General features: G+C 46.0%; 1 protein-coding gene across 1 annotated transcript in view; it reads right to left on the bottom strand.

The window, feature by feature from the left end:
* Positions 1-21,444, bottom strand: part of LOC106807587 — an 84,569-nt gene that overhangs the window by 2,989 nt on the left and 60,136 nt on the right. The window contains exons 6-25 of the mRNA XM_014809965.1: positions 16,680-16,876; positions 16,146-16,378; positions 14,388-15,952; positions 13,608-13,740; positions 12,626-12,786; positions 11,537-11,654; positions 10,629-10,922; positions 10,193-10,279; positions 9,827-9,908; positions 9,389-9,443; positions 8,975-9,097; positions 8,759-8,848; positions 8,274-8,471; positions 7,396-7,579; positions 6,561-6,727; positions 6,147-6,352; positions 5,716-5,818; positions 5,349-5,438; positions 4,899-5,024; positions 4,392-4,551 (exon numbers count right to left, since the gene is read on the bottom strand). Coding sequence (XP_014665451.1) covers positions 4,392-4,551; positions 4,899-5,024; positions 5,349-5,438; positions 5,716-5,818; positions 6,147-6,352; positions 6,561-6,727; positions 7,396-7,579; positions 8,274-8,471; positions 8,759-8,848; positions 8,975-9,097; positions 9,389-9,443; positions 9,827-9,908; positions 10,193-10,279; positions 10,629-10,922; positions 11,537-11,654; positions 12,626-12,786; positions 13,608-13,740; positions 14,388-15,952; positions 16,146-16,378; positions 16,680-16,876 — 4,372 coding nt within the window. The remainder of the gene's footprint in view (positions 1-4,391; positions 4,552-4,898; positions 5,025-5,348; positions 5,439-5,715; positions 5,819-6,146; positions 6,353-6,560; positions 6,728-7,395; positions 7,580-8,273; positions 8,472-8,758; positions 8,849-8,974; positions 9,098-9,388; positions 9,444-9,826; positions 9,909-10,192; positions 10,280-10,628; positions 10,923-11,536; positions 11,655-12,625; positions 12,787-13,607; positions 13,741-14,387; positions 15,953-16,145; positions 16,379-16,679; positions 16,877-21,444) is intronic.

Below are 21,444 nucleotides of genomic sequence, written 5' to 3'. Positions count from 1 at the left end.
AGAGCTAGAGAGCTAGAGAGAGAGAGAGAGAGAGAGAGAGAGAGAGAGAGAGAGAGAGAGAGAGAGAGAGAGAAAGGAAGAGAGAGAAAGACAGACAGGGAAAGCGAAAGGGGAAGAGGTGAAACAGCCGGCACACGGAATGATCGTTGTCATCGTTTCTCACAGGTAGGCCTAATGTAACCGAGTTATGCGACTGTAAAACCAGTAAGCTATCAGCGGTGACAGCGAGGTGAGACGGAGGTGTTCGGGGCAGTACGCCCCGTCACACCGCTTATACGCCCCAGCGAACACCACATCGCATGCCCGCCAGTCGAAAATAATTCGATTTCAGACGAAGATTCGTGACGACCAGAAGAAAAAATGACGCGGAAAAAAACTGGAATGTCTTGCCGTGAGCTTGCGACAATGACAGAGAGCAACAGAGGGCGTGTGCGGGATGGGGTGTAGATGGGGAGGGGGGGAGGGGGGTAGTCCAGTCAATATATGAAATACCCGGAACAAATTGCAACAAACAGAAGGTTTTATAGTTGGAAGTTGTTGATTGGACCCTCCTAAACTTCATATGCAAAATCGGCCAAAATCGGACTACGGGAAACTGGCTAATTAGCATAAATCCACAATGGCCGCCATTTTCATGTTATAAAATGATGTGAACCATCAGGAGAGTCAAACATCAGTCGCACAGCGACAGACAGCAACAAAGTATCTGTATACAGCGCGGGGAGGAGGGTGGGGGGAACTAATCCTAACCCTCACTCCCAAATGTTGGCCGGAGAGGTCAGAAGCGACAAGAACCTCGGGTGCAACCCGGACTCTAGCAGATATTTCCGCTATTACTGACCATCCCACGGTAAACGGGGAGGGGCACCCTCCGAATGTCACCGCGAGAGCACACACCGATCAGGGTCACTATACGCTGACAAAATCAGGCAAAGCTTGCTGCCTGCTGCTATAGCCATCCTACAGCGCACACAACTAGAAGTGAAAAGCTTGCTTTGGTAGCTAGTAGTAGCTATGCCAACAGCGGGAAGCAGCAAGCATGCTGGGTATATACGTCTACTGCGCACACGCCAAGGAGACCGACATATAACGTTGCAAACGCCGTGGCACACACTGCGTCGTATCAGTGGGCTGAGTGTGGCAAGGCAGCCTTTACACGGGAATCGGTAGAGATAATATTATACTCGGCGGCAACTGCCGCCGCCACTGCCGCTACCGCACTTACGCTCGGCGGCTGCCTCGCGATGCCAAACCGAAATAGAAAACAGCGGCCCTGTTCACGCGCCCACGATGTGCAGTGCACATGTACGGAGAGCTCGTCGGTCTGTGCCAACCAAAGGTCTATATTGCGTATAACTCTAGTTCTATAGCCCACGTACAGTTGCCGCAGGCTATAGTACTAGAGCTATATCGCGTACAACCTGCCCTCCAACAGCAGCCACTTTACGGAGCACGCGCGCGAGCGAGAGAGACACACACACACGCGCGCGCGCACGCGCACGCGCACGCACGCACACACTGGGGGGGATCTACGCCATAACCGAAGACACGTGCATGCGCGAAATACAGCCAAACCATATACACATATACCAGCCGCTCAAGGAAAAATGCTAAGTGGCCTGCCTCTATGTACACGTGGCCTATCTATAGCAGTAAACTACTATTAAGCGACAAGAGAGGCACGCCGGACGCGAAATTTTTTTTCCCACGAGAGTTCCGGACCCCAGCCAATCAGCGCACTCCATTCACTCGACTACCTCGAAGCAACAATGCAAAATTTATACAACCTAACCCTAACCCTAACCCTAACCCTTAACCTAACCCTAACCCTAACCCTAACACTAACTATAATACAACCAGGTCCGTCTTATATACGCACCATATATTACAAAACACTATCTGTGGTGGGTCCGGAACTCTCGTGGGGAAAAAAATTTCGCACGCCGGACAGTCAGTCTTTCACTTCGCTACTTGAATAACGCTCGGCCACGCAAATTCGGCAATCTCCAGAGCAGGGAGAGCTCCAGTGAAACGACTTGCGGGTATTTAATACTATTTATACATGTATGCGGACGGGCAGGAACGCCGGTGTAAGAGTCAGTAAGACTATGCTGGTTATTAACTTTTTTTTTGCACAAGGGCTGCTGGAAGATTTTTCACAAAGGCTCGGCTGCGCTCGACTGGCAGCTTCCAGGCGTAAGTCGATCAGTGGGATCACCGATCTCGAAATACGATCCTCCGAATAGAGATCTCATCCCAAGTGCAGCGCACATCAAGTCTATATAGGGGACAATGTACTATTAACGAATAACAGCACGTTGCCAAAAACCTCAATATACAATTATTGGGTATGGACACGTTGCCGAAAACCTCAATATACAGTCATTGAGTACGGACACGTTGCCTAAAACCTCAATATACAGTCATTGGGTATGGACACGCTGCCTAAATGATAAATCTCAATATACAATTATTGGATATAGGCACGTTGACTAAACCACGATGCATGATACAGTAGTAGGGAGGCTAAAACGTTCTCCAAACGTCTGCGCAATGACTGAATGAGAAACACACAGGCCGCCAACACACGAGGAGGGATGCAGGCCCATATTGCCTAGACACCAACGAACATCGTGGGACGCAGGGATCGACTTCCAGATAAAAAAGTATCCATGTTTCCTTGGTAACTATATCCAGGACGGAACATCGTCGGCCACGCGTTGCCTACACAACAATGTGAAGACCTAGACGGTCCCCAGTCTCGCGGCATCCACGTTACGCAACAATTTGCGGAGAAAAGCTCGACGCGGCGTCGGTCTCTCAGATGCCATTACTTTCGCCGCCCCGGGTTTTTTCTTCGTGGCGCAGCTCGGCACTTAGACGCAACTTCACTGATATGGCTTCTGTTCGTGGAAGGAAGGCAAGGGCCGGGGTTCTGGGCGAGTGTTAGATTACTCAACTGAGAAAGAGGGAGGGGGTGGAGAAAGAGGAGGGAGGGGGAGAGAGGGAGAGGCAGAGAGAGGGAGAGGCAGAGAGAGAGAGAGACACACACAGAGACAGAGATATAGACAGAGACAGAGAGAGAGAGAGAGAGAGAGAGAGAGAGAGAGAGAGAGAGAGAGAGAGAGAGAGAGAGAGAGAGAGAGAGAGAGAGAGAGAGAGAGAGAGAGAGAGAGAGAGAGAGAGAGAGAGAGAGAGAGAGAGAGAGAGAGAGAGAGAGAGAGAGAGAGAGAGAGAGAGAGAGAGAGAGAGAGAGAGAGAGAGAGAGAGACAGAGAGAGAGAGAGCTAGAGAGATAATGCAAACAACAGCACACAAATTGCAGATCTAATTAGCAGTAGACATACACGTATGCGGCCTACAATATGCTCATGACATGTTTACAACTACGTAAACTAAAAAGCCATGGTATAGGGACTGGTGCGAAATCACTGGCGTACCCTGCAAGAGATCACTATACTTTTTATTAGTCCTCATGAAATGACATGCAATAAGCTAGGTGGATGCAGTGATGATATGGATTAGTCACACAACGACGAGGATGGGTGAGAGGATGGATTCCCAGCAGACTACGAAAGCAGCTCCGACGTGCGCCATACTAAATATGAAGCCATGTGGTGAACTGCGGCACACCGCAGGCTCAGAGTTGTGAGTCTCGAGTGCACGCACACTGCACATATGCAGGTAAAGCCTTTAATAGCAGTTTATATTAGTTAGGAGGCATTGTTCTCGTTACTGGTGTAGGGAAACGTGGCTACCTTTCTCAGAAAGCTGTATCAGAATAATAGCAGGCACCACCTAGAAAGAAAGAGATGCACGTTAAACAGAAAAGAACCAGAGAAAAAGCGAACGTTACACATTCCAACCTGGAGATAAGCCATATTCGCACCACACCACAAAAGTGCCAAAATGCCTAGGATAGTGCACACTGAGACCGTTTTATAATACAAAAAAGCATAATGGAAAAGAGAGCAGGAAATGTGAAAGAAAAAGGCAGACACAATTAATGCATGATCATATTGCCATACACATCGAATAAATTAATGTTGTGAAATTAATAACACATGACCAAATCAGACACAAGCACCTACATCGAAACTCTGCTATGTCAAACACAACAAAACAAATTTCACGATGCAAAAAATTGTCCTAGAAAGGAAGTTACAGATTTTCTTTTATGATAGGATATGTCTCAACTTATCACACCAACATGACAGTTCAACAGTACCAATTTGGCCGTCTTCTGCATGCAGACACTGGAGGCGCCACCTCATCAACTGTACCTCGTACCACTTCAACACAGCTGCTTCAGCAAAAATATTGACAACTGGAGTAAGCTCGTATCTAATCTTTAGTGACAGCCTACCCTTATTGCCTGTACTCTGTGATTACCTGGAGAATGTAATGCTTCCGTCTTGGACACGTTTTGTATCAGAAGATTGAGGTTTGAGGGCCGGCTCGTATCAGTCGCCATGCGCATTGTGTTGCCGACCTCCATTGGAACGCTATCGTTGTGCATCGCATCATCAACCTCATTGAACAGCCAGTCACCCTGTCAAGAAACAACAGTAATGCTGATAGTTCGTGTCATGCATTCTCATAAGCACTGGAGATACGTCCCTACTGAAAGCCAGCAGCCACTTTCGGTTTTACTATATAGACCAGATAAAATTATAAAACGTATTCCCATCAAACAACATGTATAATTATTGTATCACAAGTACCTGATATTATTAATATGATAACATAATATAATTATAATATAAGTAACATTATTAATATCTAATAATAGTAATAAAAATGTAATATTATATCAAAATACACGTCTCTGTCAAATGCCTATATTCGTAAAGCTCTCATGTCATGCACTTTTAGAATGCACGTGAACGGGTTACTCACGTGTGAAAGCAGGGTCTCAACGATGCGACACTGGTCAGACATATCCGTCACCATGCTCATCATGCTCTCCCCTGACTGTCTCACTATCGTTGGTCCGAACACTATAGCTAAGTTCTTCTCTTCCATCTAATGAAGGAAACGAGAGTCACTTTCTAAGACAATTTGTGAATTACAACAAAATAACACATAATACAATATGTACATTACAATATGATACAAATTAACAACAAATTCTGTATCGTTTGCCCATTGTAGGCCTCTCGATATGTGAGTACCACTTTCTGCATATAGAATCAGTGCACAACCCACTATCAGTTTTGATGCGACAAATGATTTCATGACAGGATTCCTGTGCCATGAATTTTGTTTGAATTCTCTAAATGAGTAGTGCTGTGCCATGGATGTGGACATTCGGAGAATTCTAGGAGTTCGTTCACTATGCTCTCATACCTTGTTCTTATCTGAGTTTGCAGCGACATTCCTGAGATGGTTAGTTATATGCTTCAATGTCTCATAGTTGTGGTCGGGCAGCAATTGTATCTAGGAAGATATGTGCAATTTAATCATCATGACTGTTGCAAGCATTGTAACTCTGAAGCCTTAGTCACCATTTTTTTTTTAGCTCATGTCAAAGTAAATGGCACACAAATATATCAAAGTTATATAACGTAGTTACAAGTAACTAAGAAACAGTAGCATCCGCTAATGTAGTACCTGCAAACATATTAAAACGTAATCTGAGTTTTTAAGGCAGGAATGGATAATAATCATGTTAATGGTCTTAACTAATAGAGGATCCCAACGTATCTTTGCTCACCAGTTTCTTTAATCGTAACATTCGCTGTCTTGAATCTGGATCTCTATTAGCTTGTAGAAAATCCGGATACATGTCATTTGTAATCATTGACTCTGGCAATTTTCTGTAAAGAAGCACGCACCTTAGGATATCACTAGGCCTGCAGGATACTGTACGTATAATGTAACCAGTTCATAGCTCATATGCTTGCATTATGAAAAGAAGTGATTTATGACTCAGCAATGTAGATATATAACCTGCCACCACATAAAACACGTCTGGCATTCACTTAACGCGAAAGCTGGAATCTGATAACCATGAGTTGTGAAAGACTGCATGCAGTGCTCTATGTTCACACCACACCTTCACCACGTTCCACTCTGAGCCCCCCACCCTGACCGTGTGGCTGACCAGTCGGTAAAAAGCCGCCAGCCGAGCAATCGCCGGCGTACCTAAAGAAAGACTTGAGAAGGCTCGTTACGACGTTGATCTCCTTCCACTTCTGCTCGTCAAGGTTGATGTTCTCGAGGCCCTTGTTGACGTCGTCGGTCAAGTGGGCGACAGCGGCCGTGTTGCCGGGGATACGGTAGACGCCGATCACGTCCAGCCCTCGGTGCTCCACTACCGTCGTGCAGATGTCCACGAGCAGCGGAACAAACTGCAACGAATCGGTGAACGTTTGAGGCCCCGTCGGCGGTCAGTGAAACATACGTGGATGACGGAAGGTCGTGAGAACAACGCGTTGATCATTGATGTTTTACGTCCGTCGCTGATTTTACAGCCGTATGGCTCCAAAGAATAAAGTGGTTTAATCTGCATGGTATAGTGCAGAGGATCTACATCGTTGCTTGCTGTTTTTTCCGTACCTCATTGTTGGCGGACGGCGGGCACATCTCTAATGGAACACCTATCGTGTGACCTGCCAACTCAGGCTCAATGTGAGAGTGAGGCCCGTGGTGACTCCACTTTTTCAGCCCTTTCACCATCTTGCCCTTCCAGCTTTTTGATCCTTCTTTGACTTTAGGTGAGACATCTATAGTATTTCAAAGAGTAAAGAACCAACACTTCAACCTGGGAGCACGCACTACAATGGTCCCGGCTTTATCGAGGCAGGTAGGGAACTAGAAAAATGCTCTGATTAAGTGACAAGCTGCACATGCACGTCTAATTGTACCTCATGCAATCGTCTGTACACAACTCGCACTGTACAATACACACAGTTTTAGCTCTAAATATGATTTTTGAGCTCATTTTCAGTTTGAATCCTATTATCGTTTTTACGATGTTCACTTCAGAAAGAAGGAAGTTTGTCCTGCAGGAAACTATCCTGTTTATCCTCTGGACTGGCTCATCTATCCAAGTGAAATAACGGGTGTACGAATTGTTTTTCAGAGTCATGTTATGTTTAAGTGATGCACCCGTTTATCCAAGGCATTAACGGTGTTACCAAACCATATTGAGACATCAGACCACACAGCGATGTGATAAAATGCACTGTATATATTATTAAATTCGTTTAGCATTCAAATACAAAGTGCTGCTTCAAACCCATGTACAAATGTAATAAACGCTGACGAAGTTAGTACAGTACAAGTGTAGTTGGACAATAACTGTCTAATTTCATTTCCTTAAATTCACGTTTTTGTCTACGAATTTTAATTGCAATTTAAAATCCACTCAAATTCTAGCTCTAGTTCGTACCTCTCTCTTGTGATGAGGATTTCCGGATCTTGAAGCTGGGTGACCTTGAGGGGGAACTGACAGACTTCTGTCTGAACGGCAGGCGTCTGGTGCTGCCCTTTTGCACGGGCTGAGGTGAACGTGTCTGACCATCGTATAGACTGCTCTTCCTAATAATCAGCTGTGCTGTGTCAACTCCATGGTCCTGTAAAATGGCTGCAATTTAGCCTGGATATCCACGTAGGACAACATACTCGTTTGTGGGGGGTAATGTATCAGGGTGTTCTACAACTGGATGCATGGCAATGATGCAAATACACAGCATTTTATGTGCCACATTTTATAGCATTTCGTGTGCTCGATGACCATCGAATTTAAACTTATTTCATGACGGCTATACTAGATTTTCATTATTCACCAGCTCAACTAACTTTTATCAATACAAACTTGTTTAATTAATCAAGGCAATTACTGTTCATCTGTAGAATCTCTGACTGTTTCTCTCCTTAACCTCCTAATTAAACACTGTAACAAGTCTATTAATAAAGTCAAAAATAATCCCCTGCGTCATAATATCCTCTTATTAGTCATAGCCAATTGATTACCACCTAAATTAGGCATTTCAGCTATGCGTCACGCATGTTCTTGCTGGAACGAGGCTAATTAACTCTTCTCATTAAAGTTTCGTGCTATAATTAGAATAAGCATGGGATGGCTACATACGATTTTTTTACTAAAGTGCAGAAAGTACATCCTACAAACCCCCACCACACGCAGGCACACACATGCACACGCACTCAACACACACACATCCACACATGTATATAAACAAGTATATATATATATATACACATAGTAATACTATGATTTCACAAAATAGGATCCCAAGCTGTACTTACGTCTCCATCTGGATTGCTATTAGCCTGTATGGCTTGTATCCACAGCATCATGGACGGGATGTCTTCTGTCTGTAAGAGGTACTCCGAGCCATTGTAGGTCGTCAGTCGGAACACGTACTTCCGCTTTGTGTAATCATGTGCGATGTCAATAATGGCCGACTTAATGCTGATGGGTGGCTCGTCGTAGTTTAATGGTGGCTGAAGAAACAGTGCACTGATTATGAGCTTGCAAACCTTACGCATGTTGTAAAATCGGATTACCCTTTACGATTGCGAGGGACTCGAATTATTAATGACTAAACTACATGTACTGCTTTTTTAATTATGCCACAGCACAGTGGAAACCTGCCTGCACAGAACATGGTGCTTGTACCATGCCAGATGTGTGCATGACTATAATGAAGCTGCTATAATGATCTAAATTATTTATGACACAGAAGAAAAGAAAATATCATGCAACTAATTAACAGCTACAATGAACATACCATTGCAGATTCTTTTTTGTCCTTATACAAATATAGGGCATGGCCTCTTAGCACAACATAAAATGGCTTCCAAGACCTATCACTGGCTCTCTGTTGGGTGAAAGGAAAATAGCAATTATGAATCAGACACGTAAACGTGTCAGCACATACACAAAACGTGCAGTTGGTATGAACTGAATCTTATTATATCAGCCTACGATTACAATACACACAGACCTTTCCATCTGTTATAAATTTCTTCAGGTGGAGGTATCCTTCTTTTATCACATCGAACATGGGGCTGGGAAGATCTCGTGATGGTTTTTCATGCTGTGATGCAGCCTCTACTATGTGAGGCGTCTGCAAACATCAGGAAATGGACAGATCATACATATGTATATGAATATATATATATATAAATAAAAAACAACTAACAGTGCCTGCCATTACTAGGTTACATGGCATCAATCAAGAATAACACAACTTCCCACAATGTCAATTGCCTCATTTCTTTAAAACAATAATAATGTAATTAAAATAAGGCTTTATCTCCAGTACACACCATCTATATGCCAACGAAAATAGTACATTTACACCTTTAATTCATACTTATTATATAATTTTGCAAAATGACTATAGATTATTACATACCCTCTCTCCAAAGAAGGCCTTTAATTTTTTTATGCTTGAGCTCTTATGCGGTGTACTAAAATGAGAAGAGTGTAGGTAAGTGAATGATGAACACTGACCAGAAGGAACCACCAATTCAACAATTCTATTACGCAGGAAGAAATTATACACGTAACCATGTCTAAGGCAACCAGAATCATTATCGCTGATTAGATATGCAAGGTTTATTACCCTGCTGCAAGTAGCACTGAGATAATTACTGTACTGTTTACATTCAACAAACATTCTTCTTCAATGCATCTGCATGGCAGTCTACTCTCATTAAAACACCGTTTTTATACGTATATCAGCAGCTGTATTTTATGCACGCTAGTAAAGCACTTTCCGATCGGCCACACCAGAGCCGCACATATAAGATTTCATGTCTCAAAATTCTTGGTGAAAACACGACAGACGTACTGGTCTTTGCGGAGATCCTCGGCACTGTGGGTGGCCATAATGTAAGAGCTTCTCCTCAAGGCTTTTTCAGCATCTTCGACACCTGCAGACACAAATAATGCTCAGCACGGGCACTTTATAAGAGCGTACACCATGTCAATGGCATAGACATAGGCGAGTTTCCTATGTAGAATTACTTTGCTTCTGCACAGCTATTGCAAGCAGAACTGATATCACACTGTGCCAGTAATACGAATTGTCGTGTTCTGCTGTATTTTTTTTTTTTTTTTTTTATTTTTTTTTAACATTTTTATTCTGCATATATCAGAGTATTTGGTATAGAAGATTATGTTAAACACAGTTAAATAATGTGCAATAAAAGCTTACTAAGTTCCTGCGACTTTGCTCGCAGAGTAACGCTTGCCATGGACGTGACAGTCGTGTCAGAAGCACTGCTTGGTGGCAGGCCTTCGACTGTAACACACAGTGCATACAAGGACCATATAGTGAATGCAACCAGGAGTCAGTCATGAAAGTATTAATGCCAATTCCATTGATTGATATTGTGTTTTGCACAAGTTCAAAATATGAGATTTAAATAGTATCCATTGCAAGTCATGTTTAGAAAATATGCATCTTCCACATCTGCATCGAATTTCTCTATCATTAGTTTCCCTACATTTTCACTGCGTATATATAAATATATATATATATCTATAAATATAATGTAAGTAGACAGCATGCTATCAAGCATAAAATTTCACACACACGCTAAACAATGCACTAAGTCAAGCAGAGATAGAGGGAGAAACAACATGCCAACCTCCGAGCATTGCATCAAACTGCTGAATGAGGGCAGCAAAGGAGCTCAAGTTCAAATTGAATGTTTCCATGTTTGGCTCGCCAATGCCAAGGTCACTGTTGGGGTCACTAGCGTCACTGCTAGGCTCACTGCCTGCTACACGCTTCTGCATCAGCCTAGCCATGAACTCATCCTCATCTTCATCCTCAATCTCTTCCTCATCTTCTTCAAACGTCTGGGCCATACCACCATTCAACTCATCCATGTACAAGTAATGATCAGAGACCAGTTGCAGACTCGGTCGCTGCAACACCTCTGCAAGCAGACGCACACACACACAGCAACATTTTAGTGACCGCAAGCACATTCACTCAGGCACATGCAGGGTGAGGTAGGGTATCATGTTAATAGCACAATGCTCTAAAAAAAACATGAATTACATGAAGACAGCTTAATCACAACATTCCCAATAACTGTGATGCATGCTCATCGGTCGACAAGTCGACAGTGCGACGGTCAACTATGACAATTGAACACATTTAGCAACAGGAATACACAAAAACAAATCAGTACAAATGAAAGGTGACACTTCTGCTGCTAATGTAGCTACGAAAATGGCACGCAAAACATGCTAATATGCATTAGAACCTTATTCTCCATCATTGCACAAAATACACACACAGCAGATGTTACCATATAACTACAACAACATCACACGAAACCCATGCAAAAAAACAACATTCCCAGAATACGATAAGCAATGTAGCTGTATATCCTCATATCTCAGTCCACGTCTATGTCATACTTCCAGACTTCCTTGACTGTATTATTACTTGATGCAACCACTATCACAGCCAGAGTCATGTAGATATTACAGGCAGCAAACACATGGGCAGGCAGGAAAAGCAATGATGCCAGAGGGTGCTTACTCTTGTATGGCGAGGCGACAGCAGAGAGGTAGGAGTTCTGGCGAACGGCTCTTGTTCTCTTTCTCTCCTCTTCTGTTGAATGCAGCAGATCAGCTTCGGCAGCAGCATCCATGATTTCCTACGCAACAATGTTATCTATAGCTCACAGTCAAGTTGACAGAATCAGATAATTAATATCATAGATGTTTTCAACATGAGATGCCACAGATGTGAAATTTAGAACTTTGCTCAGTGTTCTCATTAGGAACCGGCCACCGGCCGAATTGACCGTCTACTCTGCTGTTTCGGCCGGTTACAATTGGCTCAAGTATAATATTTAAAAAAAAAAGAGAATTCATTTGCATAATTTTAGTTTGCTGTAATTATTCTCCAAAGTGAAAGTGTTTCATGAGCTACTACTAATAAATCAGTTGAGTATATTTGTATGCATGTTATGTGCACAAGAAGCATTGTTTTGTTTTTAAGTAACGCTATTTACATACTTAATTGTCTAACTCTTATAATTACTAAATCGTCATAATTTGGAAAGTTGGTGAACTCTGAATGTACCAGGAGAAACCAAATTGGAAAAAAGGACCATACTGTAATCCAAATGTGTCTGTTTACTGCAGCTCGGAATACACCAGATTGCATCTCAGAGCATCAAGGTTTTTAAAAACAATTTGGGGGGTACCCCCAAACCCCCCGCCCTCACTCCCCCACGGCCTGTTGCAAAAGCATTTCGGCCTGTTACTATAAAAGATAATGAAAACCCTGATGCTGTTTAAGATTTACAGGACTATCTAAGGCACCTTCACATACATGCATCAGTGTTCATCGCTTTCTATTTGAGCAAATAAGCCTATCAGACTGGACTGCAGCCATGCTATTAGTAAGATGATACGAAATTGTTGCCTTGATATTAAACTAATAAAATGTCAGCTGGCATGGTTAATTGGGAAGATATTTCAATGAATGTTTAATTCATAATTTGGATCTTATATCATCTTTTATCTTCATAACTGCAGGAGCTATCTGTTCGCATTGTTGGCACAGTCACTGACAATAATACCAATGAAAACGCCACAGATAGCACTGTCAGCTCGCTACCTTGGTGATGGTGATGAGGGGGGCGGGTTCCACATGTTGCTTGCTATTTGGCATGGACGGGGCCAAATCGAGGGAAGCTCGTCGAACCAGCAGCTTCGGTACTTGATGCTGGTCGTGTGTCCTCTTCTGCTTATCCTTCTGCTTTTCGATCCTCTCGAGTTCTACATGAATGCAACCGAGACGGGCCATTTAGACGGATACGTGTATCATGCAACCAGAAGTTTCAGCAGGTTAACAGCTTCATGTTATTCACAGCAGCTACAATTAATGTCGTTTACAGGCAATGGATGGTATGAAATATATACGTAAATATTGTCCTTTCTGTAGCTTAATGAAAATAAGAACAGCCCCAGGGTCATGAGACTGCTGTTATCGCATGCTCATTAGTATGCAGCAACACAGCTTGCCTAGCATATCCAGTGATTCAAAAAGATCCACGTGATTTTATCTATGCTGAAGTTTCTCACTTACTGTTTACCCGCTAGTTGACGGCAGCGATGGGGAACTAATAACGTGATTCTTAGTTTAAAAGAACATTGTGTTTCATGTCTATTCAGCTTCTACCAGATGACATCCATGTTTGGATTAATTTAACAGATCTACATGAAATAGAGCAAACGTAAGTGATTCCTATCACTATGTACTGCACAGCCTAAATCATTCCATTGTCTGGCAGACCTTGCCAATGGCTACTGCAATGCACAGATCATTTGCAGCAGGGTCAAGCTCAAGTCAAGGTTCTGATGATTACTGCACTCGGTCAACATATCGGCAACGTTTGAAAAATGGCAATTACAATTACGATTACACATTATTTATTAGCTATTTTTACAATGCAATATCTGATATATCTTTTCTTGCCCATTATGAAAAATACCGATCCAATGAGGGTTCAATAAACGAAATACGATAGTACTTCTGAGTTACGATTGCTAGTTTGAATCTTGGGAGGTTAACTGGTATTCACCCGGGAATCTCATACCTTCGACACTGAGGCCAAATAGCGTGGCCCTGTAAGCAACGTTGTGCATGCTCAGAGCGGCCACCTTCTCAGCCTCTTCCTTGTAATTCGTATGTGCTTTACCTCGTGCTGCGATCTCATCTAGACTGCCCGACTACAAATGAATTATGCACAATTATAATAAACAGCGAACTGTAAGAATACTATCGAGATAAGATCTGATGGCTTGCATAGGTACCAGGACATGAATGCATATGCTATAAAATTAACATCTTTCCATGGCTGTGCCAAACGTGGCTGTCTTGATAACCATCTCAAGGTTCTATATACACCATGTGAATATATGGGCATCGATAATTAAGCACACCTAATTAATGGTTAGAGTTCACTTCAATTAACTAAAAATTGTACTTAAACCTACTTGTAACTTCAAAAACACAAGGTTTTATGATGCATACTCACTGCATTAATCACGTATTGTGCGGCACTACATTACTGTATTCAGTGAAAGCAAACAACAAACAGAGTGGGAACACGGGTACGGTTGCCCCATTGCACCTACACCTATTATATAATATATCACACATATATATATAATGATATATGTAAACACATTATATATATATATCAACGCCGCAGATCAGTATTGCGGTAAAGCGAGCGGCTCATTCGCGAGACTGCGGCGACACGCGGACGTGACCGCGGCAACGCGCGCACGTAACCACAGCAACACGCGCACATGACCGCGGTAACGCGAGCACGTAACCGCGGGGATGCGCGCACGTAACCACAGCGACGTACCTCAAACTGCTTGTGCCGCTGCTGCACGAGCCTAAGCGCGGCGATGCGCTCCTCGTCGCTCTGCTGCGGCATCACGTCGAGCTGCGTAAACGACCGGCTGATCGGCACGCGCAGCTCCGGCGTCGTCATGCGCTTACGCAGCGGCGGCTTCACCTTCTCCTTGCCGTCGCCAGGGGGCGTCACCTGCACGGCGGGCAGCGTGTCGGGTTTTGTCGCGGCGGCGGCGGCCGCCTCACCGGAAGCGAATCCCCACGAGCCGGACGACGACAGCGGCGCCGGAACGTAGTCCTCGTTGACGGTCACGCCAAGGAACTGTCGGCGCGCGTGCTGCGTCTGCAACGCCGGCGCCGCCGCCGCCTCACGCCGCTGCACCGCCGCCGGCGCCCCCTTCATCGTGAACGGCGGCGAGACCGGCTCGAGGCTCTCCTTGTCGAGCAGGCCCGCCTGGATGAGAAACGCGCGCTTGGCGGCCTGGATCGCCGAGCGGCCGCTCTGCACGCCGTTCTGCACCCACGGCGTGCAGATGGGCCGCGACGGCTTCGCCTCGAGGCTCTGCGCGACGATTTCCTCGTGAATCTTGCTGAGGCTCGCCGTGTAGCTGAGCCGCTTCGGCTCGGGAACGGCGAGCAGGTGCGTGTCCGACTTGTAGCGCGCGTCGTCGTCGCCGCCGACGCCAGAGTGCTCGTTGTAGTTCAGCTTGCCGGTCTTCATGAGCTCGGCGAGCGACGGCATTTGCCGCAGCCCCGCCGTCGTGTGGATGCTGTCAAGGCTCGCGCTGTTCGCGACCTGCTTGCGCAGGCTCGGCGCGCGCCGCATCTCCGGTGCTGCCGCCACCGCCGCGACTGCGCCCCCTGGCGGCGGCGTCTCGGCGGGCGCGTACGGCGACGGGTACGCCGACCGGGTGATGGCAACCGACGCGGGGCACTGCGAGAAGACGGGCGCGCATGGCGCGGCGGCGTTGTCGTGCCGCGGCCGCAGGTCGAAGCTCGTGCGTCCGCGCAGCAGCGGCGCCGTCGGCGAGCGGCCGTACTTATGCGCGTGTCGCTGCTGCGCGGCCGGGTCGTCGCTCGTCGCGAGGTTGAGCGCCTCCTGCGCGCGGCACGACTCGAGCGAGTTCTTGCCGTACAGGTGGTCGACGGCCTTCTTCACGTAGACGCCGGCGACGTCGCGTGCCGGCGGGATGCGCAGCTTCACGCTGTGCGCCGCGTCGTGCTCCTGCGCCGCCTGCTTGAGCCGCTCCTGCGAGCGCCGGATGCTCTCGCTGCCGAACCCCAGCGGCCGCGGCGGCGGCGTCGACCGCTGGCCCGCCTGGCCGCCGTTGCCCGCCGTCGCACTAGTTCGATCTTCGTTCGCGCCGCTGCCGCTAACACCGGCAGCGTCGCTGGCCGCAGGGTGGTCCCAACCTGGGTACGCAGACTGGGACATTGGCACCTGTGTGTTAAACACGCGCGATGCCGCACTGTTGCTGTCTGCACCCGCTACATGGGGAGGTATGGCTACGGGTGCAGCTGAGCCCAGTGGCGGCACCGTCGTAAAGTTCTGCGGACTTGGTGCTGTTGGAAATCCTGTAACAGTTAAGAAAAGATGGTTAGCTGCGTCAGTCGTAGAAGCTACAATACAAGCATCGATTTCAGCTGTTTGAAGACACAAGAACTAAGAGAATTTTTGAGAGATTTTTGAGAATTACATTTATTACCACGTCAATTACGGTAGGAGCTGACAGAGCGATGACTTCATCATCAGAAGGCATTGCCTTACCTGTTTCTGGATGGTCCTTCATCTCTTGCTCCAGTTCATCCGCCTGATATCTCCGGCCGTCTGGTGAATTGAAGAAACTGCTCTGCTTGATCTTACTAGCCTGTCGAGCATAGGGGGCAGGCCCTAGAGAAAGGAGGGCGGGGCTTACCCGGTGACGTCGCTTTGGTGGTGACAGAGAGACCTGAGCTGCTGACTGACTACTGGGAGAAGGGATGGTAACTTCTGAGCGATACCTGCAATGCCAACAGAGAGATGCCCATTAGCATTCCGTTACAACCTACCTGCTATTCGTTTATATTTTAATTTAATGAGGAAAAATTCACTACTTTGCATTCAATTAAAGATAATCTAAAGCAAAATTGTGAATATGACGTTTTTACAAACGAAATTTCCATTCACGATTTTTTCTCTCTAAAATAGTCCCGAATTCTAGCCAGTACTGACTATACACTGCACGCCATGGTACACACTTTAACCCGTAACAATTAGTAGAGGCATAATTTATTTACGTATGCGTTGAGAGGAAAAACATACCTTGCTGGCTGGGGCTGCGCTGACTCCTCAAACGGCTGTGGCACACTGGCTTCTGCAGGGAATGGAGAAGGTTGTGAAGTGAAAGGTGGTGGGGAGAAGTGAGATGTGTACAGGGGAGGAGGACGGGGAATGTTGGTGGCTCGACCAGTGTAGGGGTCGTGGCCCCGGCTGTACATGTATGCCGACTTTGGGTAAGCCTACAAACAACAGAAATGTGTGGTAAAACATGATCGAAACACGGCTGTAACATGCAGATAAGTGTATATTTTATACTCAGTATTTTGTGTGTCATATCTATCGTTCAGGGGATAGGCAATGCACTAACTTTCTTTGTAAAACATATTAAATTACTTAAATGTAATATGATTTGTTATGACAGTGTCAGCATCAAATGCCATATCTTATGACAGCAATTCAGATCCAAATATATACATTTTACTATTCATGTGACAGGACTTAGTAATGTGCACTAGAAGTTCCAACTTATATATCCACTCATATGTCCGTTTGGCTTCTAAAAGAAGCGGTTTTACACCTCACTGTCGCTACAAGCGTCAATACACCGTACAGCATGGTTAGACACATATCACACTCTCCCAGTGACTCAAGGCTATTTGCCGAGGATGGATGCAAGCAAAAAGGTCAAGTAGATATTCCCGCTACACATTCCCGGCATGTAGGGTGGTGTGAACTGATCTGACAGATCAGTGGGCACATATTTCTATTTTTGACGCCGACCGTGTAGCGGGGGTGAGCACAAGCTGTTCAGGGCCGCCTCTCCAGACCCAGCAATGAGTCTGTGCCCAGCACGACGTCGAACACTTCAGAAACAACGCAATCTACTTTACTCTTCTCGGTAAGGCAGACAAGGTCACAAGGTCCGGGTATGTCATTGCCGCATACCTGCAACATGCAGCCAATCATGAGCGCATGGTGTGAACGCAACCTACAACCGTGAGCTGATCATCAAATTTACCAATTCCCAATTTTAGCATTTTTTTTCTTAAACAGCCTTCACGGCTAGCAGTACATAGTGCTTCCCTAGCACAGCTACAAGCACAACAACAACAACCGGGATGACTTCCTGGATGCGGATACGATTTTTCAGCTTCTCAGAAACCACCCGCACATGTGCCGGACCTCCTGCCGGCCGGCCTGTCCATACTTGTCACTGCACCAATTAAGACACACGTGTGTTCATGCGCGCACTCGTGAAGGTCTAGTTGAAATAGGCTGTGGTGAACGACAGACGTTTTGAAGAGACATGCATCGCTCTACGTCTAGAGAGATATTGCCAGCTTGCACGTGCAACTGCCGAATTTTCACTTCACGTACATTCATTAACTGCTGCTGCGGAGGCAAATCCTCAGACAGCACTCACGCCGAGGACTGCTATGCTGAAAGGATTGAGAGCACGGGCAACAATAGCAAACAAGAGAAACCACCAACCACAGCAGCAGCTTCTGCCGCTTCCGCAGCATCTCCGCACCCGTCCGGACCGTCGGCGGCTGCTGCTTCCATTTTCTGCGTGCAGTTGTAGTCGTCGCACCCTCGCTCCCCTGTACACTCCTATCCGCTCAGTGTCATCTGCAACCGCGCATCGTCGCAAAACGAAGCTAACGAGCACGGTGGTGAAGCCAGCAGCAGCGTGTAGCCACGCAAAGACAGCGCTCCGCTTCCCACGCCATCCACCGCTGCACTGCTGATGCCGAACGCAAAAACGTAACTTTACGAGCCCGGGCCTAAGCGGCCGCGATGCCTATGCGCTGGATACCAACCCCCCTTCCTCTCCCGTCTCTTCTACGCTACTCGCGCGCGAGAGCTTCGGGGGGAACCTACAGCTGCAAAATAAAACCCGGCAGATATCGGATTCCACGAATATCCACGACGCAGGCACTAATGCGAATGAGTGCAAAAACGGCCACGGTGAAACTGGGCTTTTTGCAAACATCTAATTACCAGAATTAGTCTATAATCAGGCGGAACAGCGTGAGCACAAACACTGGCACGACCGGCAGCAACAACAAGCCAGCTCCCGAAATAGTGCACCCTGCTGCACTGATCGTGTAACCCCCACCCACCAGCCGCGACCTTCCTTCCTCCTCCATGCAGTATTGAACTTACCCCTGTAAACTCACCCACGAGCATCCTGTATTATGGTTACCGTTATCCATGAGCATAATCAGAACCTTTCCCAAACCAGAGCTAATATACGCGCATACATACACCACACGTACGCATGTGTCTAAAAGCACAGGAGGAGGTGGTCGAGGAGACATGAAGGAGATACAGGGAGAGAGCAGATGAGAGCGTGCGAGTAAGTATGAGAAGAATTGTGAGATGGCGCACACACACATGAAGAATGGGGGAGAGACAGGGAGAGAGAGAGAGAGAGAGGAGATAGAGAGAGAGAGGAGAGATAGAGAGAGAGCGAGAGAGAGAGAGGGAGAGGGGGAGAGAGAGAGAGAGAGAGAGAGAGAGAGAGAGCCGGGGGGAGAGAAGATATGAGAAGAGAGAGAAGAGAGGAGCAGAGAGAGAGAGGGCAGAAAAGAAAAAGAAGAGAGAGAGAAGAAGAAGAGAGAGAGAGAGAGAGGAAAGAGAGAGAGAAAGAGAGAGAGAGAGAAAGAGAGAGAGAAAGAGAGAGAGAGGGAAAGAGAGAGAGAGGGGGGGGGAGAAAGCGAGAGAGATGAGTGGTGGAGAAACCAGGATTGCGGCGAGGAGTTCAATGGATAAAAAATAATGTTCAATAACGCGGCGGCTGCAGCATGGCCTATATAGCTCTCACGTATAATTACAACCTAGATACCGACAAAACCAGCGCGCTACGAAGTAGGCACAAGACAAGACCCCACGCTGCAGCAGGGTAAGCGCATATCTGGCTTCACTACCAGGTAATGGAAACCACGTGCCGTGCTCTTCCCCGATTTAAACTCGGCAGCGCGCACTCGGAGCCGAGTCATCTCTCTCAAGGTCCGTGCCGCCGTCAGACGGGCACTAAATGCTGCCCGATAATTTACCCAACGAGTGAAAACAGAATGAGTTTTTTTGGCGGCGGCAACAGCCACGGGAGAAGGAGAAAGAGTGCTTCACCCCTATTTATAGTGAAAACAGCTTGCGCTTTGGAGACCCAACGACGCGCGACAACTGCTCATCGACCAAGTGCACATTTTATCGGCGGTCTTTTTACATCAAACGTCATCGCCTTCCACTGAGCCATTTCGTCGGCGTTATCCTATTGCAGAGACTTGTATCGATGCCGATCGTAGTCGCGTGCGAATTGTATGTCGATACAAAGATGCGCATGTATATAGACGGATCAGACACGGCAAAGCCGGCAATGTAAAGGATCCGCTCGTTGATGCGCTCGCAACTGTATTATATTGGGTCATAATCTCGTATAAGACGTCTCGAGGTTGTCTGTTGTTGTAAGACGATCTTCGCCTAACAGCAGAGAGGAAAGCCGATGCTATAATATTTCACATGCAAAGCACTTTATTCGACCATTCCGTTATAAACAAAAAACCAAAAATGCACGCATATATATGTATATATAAATAAATGAATAAATGAATAAATAAATAAATAAATAAATATATATATATATTTGTGTGTGTGTGTGTGTGTGTGTGTGTGTGTGTGTGTGTGTGTGTGCGTGCGTGCGTGCGTGTGTGCGCGTGTGCGCGCGCATGTAATGTACTTACAACTGTGTAGAAAGAGAAATATTTTTGAGCTACTGAGACACAATTTGCACAGTTTACGTCCTGAGCTATATAATATGTTGTCCTGTGTTACCCTTGCATCTTCGTCGTAGATCTAAAACTGGAAATGCCCGACCACGGCAAACTGCAGTCATGCACGTGGTCAACCAGCGCGTTGATCAAATCTTGAGCGCTGATTGTTTATGCATGTCGTGTGTGTGTCTGAAGAAGCCTTCTGTACAAATACGGTTCAGTCAGATCGAGTGAGCGCCGGGCAGGCCAAGTGCGCTGCTGAGCCGTATTGGAATGCGACTGATTGTAAGATCATGACCAGAATTCCGGCTTTGAAAACAACGCGTGCGAGCAGCAGCAGGGCACAGCATGTGTAAACAGACATTGCTAGAGGCGCTGATGCTTGATCGCTGATCTCGCTGCTTCTTGAATGAGTGTGTACTATACTAATACTATAGGTGACATGCATGGTGACGTCAATGCTGCCGATATATGCACGACCCTGTGTGTGAAGCCCACTTGATTTTCTGCATATACGCTGCTATTGCAGCATTGTGCAGGCTACTCGAGCTTGTGGAATCATTACTGCGCAATGACCCTCCTATGCTACCATTTACTGGCTACATCATTACAATTCTAAATGGGCCACTGATCTAAAACTCATTCATTTTATTTTTCAAGCTGTGAATAGAGGATGCAGGACAATTAGGCATTACGATCGGATCAATGATGAGAGGACCACCAAACTCTGCCAGGCTGGTCCCCGATCTCCCGGAAATAGTGCGGGTATGACTTGTGTTGGCTGATAAGCATATACACACTTGGGTTGAAAAATCTGTTTCGAGGCTGGTTTTGCTAAAGTGTTTCAGAAAATTAGTCGATTCAATAACGAGATATATATACATACACCAACGGTCAGCAATACACTAGTTAGTTGTAAGGTTTTGCCCTCCTTCTCTCCATCTCTATCTCTTTCTGTCCCTCTTTCGCTCTCTCTCTCTCTCTCTCTTGCTATATATATATATATATATATATATATATATATATATATACTC

Source organism: Priapulus caudatus, unplaced genomic scaffold, assembly GCF_000485595.1.
Source record: "Priapulus caudatus unplaced genomic scaffold, Priapulus_caudatus-5.0.1 Scaffold224, whole genome shotgun sequence".
Lineage (NCBI taxonomy): Eukaryota > Metazoa > Priapulida > Priapulimorpha > Priapulimorphida > Priapulidae > Priapulus > Priapulus caudatus.
Note: the sequence above shows the minus strand (reverse complement) of the source record. Positions and strands in the feature narration are given on the sequence as shown.